This window comes from Cariama cristata, unplaced genomic scaffold, assembly GCF_000690535.1.
Source record: "Cariama cristata isolate BGI_N322 unplaced genomic scaffold, ASM69053v1 C11306782, whole genome shotgun sequence".
Taxonomy (NCBI): domain Eukaryota; kingdom Metazoa; phylum Chordata; class Aves; order Cariamiformes; family Cariamidae; genus Cariama; species Cariama cristata.
In genome coordinates, this window is record NW_009645815.1 from 1 (window position 1) to 2,343 (window position 2,343).

At 50.3% G+C, this 2,343-nt stretch overlaps 1 protein-coding gene across 1 annotated transcript; it reads right to left on the bottom strand.

Moving 5' to 3' along the window:
- Positions 1-97: 97 nt before the first annotated feature.
- Positions 98-2,206, bottom strand: SLITRK1 (SLIT and NTRK-like family, member 1). The gene has a single exon (XM_009708720.1). The coding sequence runs from the start codon at positions 2,204-2,206 to the stop codon at positions 128-130; it is 2,079 nt and encodes a 692-aa protein (XP_009707022.1). The 3' UTR covers positions 98-127.
- Positions 2,207-2,343: the final 137 nt, after the last annotated feature.

The following is a 2,343-nucleotide window of genomic DNA, read 5'->3' on the forward strand; positions in this document are numbered from 1 at the left end:
TGCGTGCTTGTGTGTGTTTTTTTTTTTTCTCACAAAAGGCAGCCGAGGAGCAGAGCCGTCCCTGGTCGGCGTTTGTCGCCCCACCGGCCGGTCCCGGGTGGCGACCGCCCCCGCCCCGCCCTCCGCTTCAGTCCGACAGGGAGTGGGAACCGCAGTCGTAAACCCTGTGGGCCCCGTCGGTGCTGTAGGGCCCGTTGTGCCAGTAGGACGAGTCGCAGACCGTCTGCAATGAGTTGATTTCAGATGCGGAGGAGTTGGCATCCCTCCTCTTGGACCGCTTTCTGTTCCTCAGGATGAACACCAGCATGCCAACCACTGTGAAGGCAGAGGTCACAAAAACCAGCAGGAGCCCTGGCACCAGCACCGAAATAGAGACCCGGCTGGTCTCTAAGTAGGAGTTGGAGTGAGTACCTGTCTCTGTCAACCCGGTGCTGTTTTTGTTAGTAGAAGTTAATGTGGGCGAGATTTTTAACTGAGGGCAAATCACGTCATTGGAGAGAGACTCGAAATCCTCCTTGAAGAAATCTTCAGGGGACTCGCACCTCAGGTCACTCATAATCACCTTGGGGCGCAGCATCTCTGCCCACTGTTTGAAAGGCACGATAGGGCAAGTACAGTCCCACGGGTTTCCATGCAGGTCGATCTGGGTGATGGAGGTGAGCTGGTCCAGCACCCCTGCCACCGGGAGGTACATGAAATAATTGTTGTGTATGCTCAGCTTGGAAAGTGAGACCCCGGCGAACACGTCTACTGGGAGAGACCTCAGCAGGTTGTTGTTGAGGATGAGGACTCTCAGTTTGGGCATTGCATTGAAGGTGCCAGGCATGATCAGCTGGATCCCATTAAACTCCACGTTCAGATACTCCAGGTTTTGCAGCCCAGTGAATTTCTCCCGGGACAGAGTGTCTAAGTAGTTGCTATCCATGTAGAGCCATCGGAGTTCGAAGAGATTCTTGAAGGTGTTGTTCTCGACGGTGGCGATGTTGTTGTTGCCCAGATCGAGTAAATTAAGTTTCCGGTAATCCAGAAAGTGGGATTTCCTGATGGTGTGTATTTTGTTGTCTCTCAGAAACAGCTCCTGCACATTGGATGGCTTGGGCTTCAAATCCACCAAGCTGCTCACATTTCTGTCATTGCAATTAACCTTTAAACCAGAGCTGGGGATCTGATCGCAGCTGCAGATCTGTGGGCAGGACGTGGTAGCTGGTAGCTTGCTCTTCGCGCTAACTGTCGACACAGCAGCAGTGGGTCTGGTCTTGATTTGCCAGTTGACGGGAATCTTTGTACCTCCGTTTGGACCAGATCCTGGTGTGGCAGGGTCTTCTTTGCCATGTATTTTAAAGGGGGTTGGAATGGGACCAGGATCGCAGGTTTCTTCTTCGGCAGGGGGAGCAGCTAGGCTAGAATCCACTCTGTTCTTTTTGCACAGCTCTTGCTCTGTAGTCTCATTTAAATCTTTGCCCTGCAACCTAGTGGGAGCCTCACAAATCACTCTGCCGATCAAAGCGTTTTTGGGTATGTTTTCCAGCCATTCCTTCAACGACAGCAGATCGCAAGTGCAGTCCCAGGGGTTATCCTCTAGCAGGATTTCGGCAATGCCTGGGATCTGCTCCAGGACCTCCTCGTAAGGCAAGGTTTTAAGACGGTTTCCCCGGAGGTCCAGGTGGGTGATCGGCACATACTGAAACACGTTGGGGGGCAAGGTGCTGATGAGATTGTCATTTAAAATCAGCACCTCTAGCTTGTTTAAGTCCCTAAATGCTCCTGGGTCAATATCCCGCAATAGATTAAAATCTGCCTGGAGGTATTCCAGATCGTCCAGCCCCAGGAAAGTCTGCTTTCTGAACGATTTGATCTTGTTGTTGTTTATGTGCAAGCGTTTCACCAGCTGCAGCCCAAGGAAAGCCCCAGGAACAATCTCATGCAAACCGTTGTTTTCCATGTGCAAACTGACTGCATTGTAAAAGTTAGCAAACTCATTAGGGAAAAGTCGAGTCAGGGAATTGCCATGCAGGAATAAATGGTAAAACTGGGAAGTTGGGGCGGTGAAATGTTGCAGGCTGGTAAATCCCTTTTTCTCACAGTCTACGTGCAAATCCCCTTCTATCTCGTTGCAGGCACAGATCTTCTCTTTGCAAACGTCCCCTGTAACGTTTCCAGCAGCAAAACAAAGAGACGTCTCCAGCAACAGAATCCAAAGCAGCATTTTTAAACAGAGCAATTCATTCCCGATCTCATCACAAAGTAACAGCAACCATCCTCCTCACACGGAAAGCAATTCCAGTTCATTCAATACATTAAATGTCCGAACCATCACCAAAGGAGGGAGAAAAAAAAAAAATA

Excerpts from the sequence above, each read along its gene's own strand:
- SLITRK1 (XM_009708720.1), bottom strand. The coding sequence starts at position 2,206 with ATGCTGCTTTGGATTCTGTTGCTGGAGACGTCTCTTTGTTTTGCTGCT.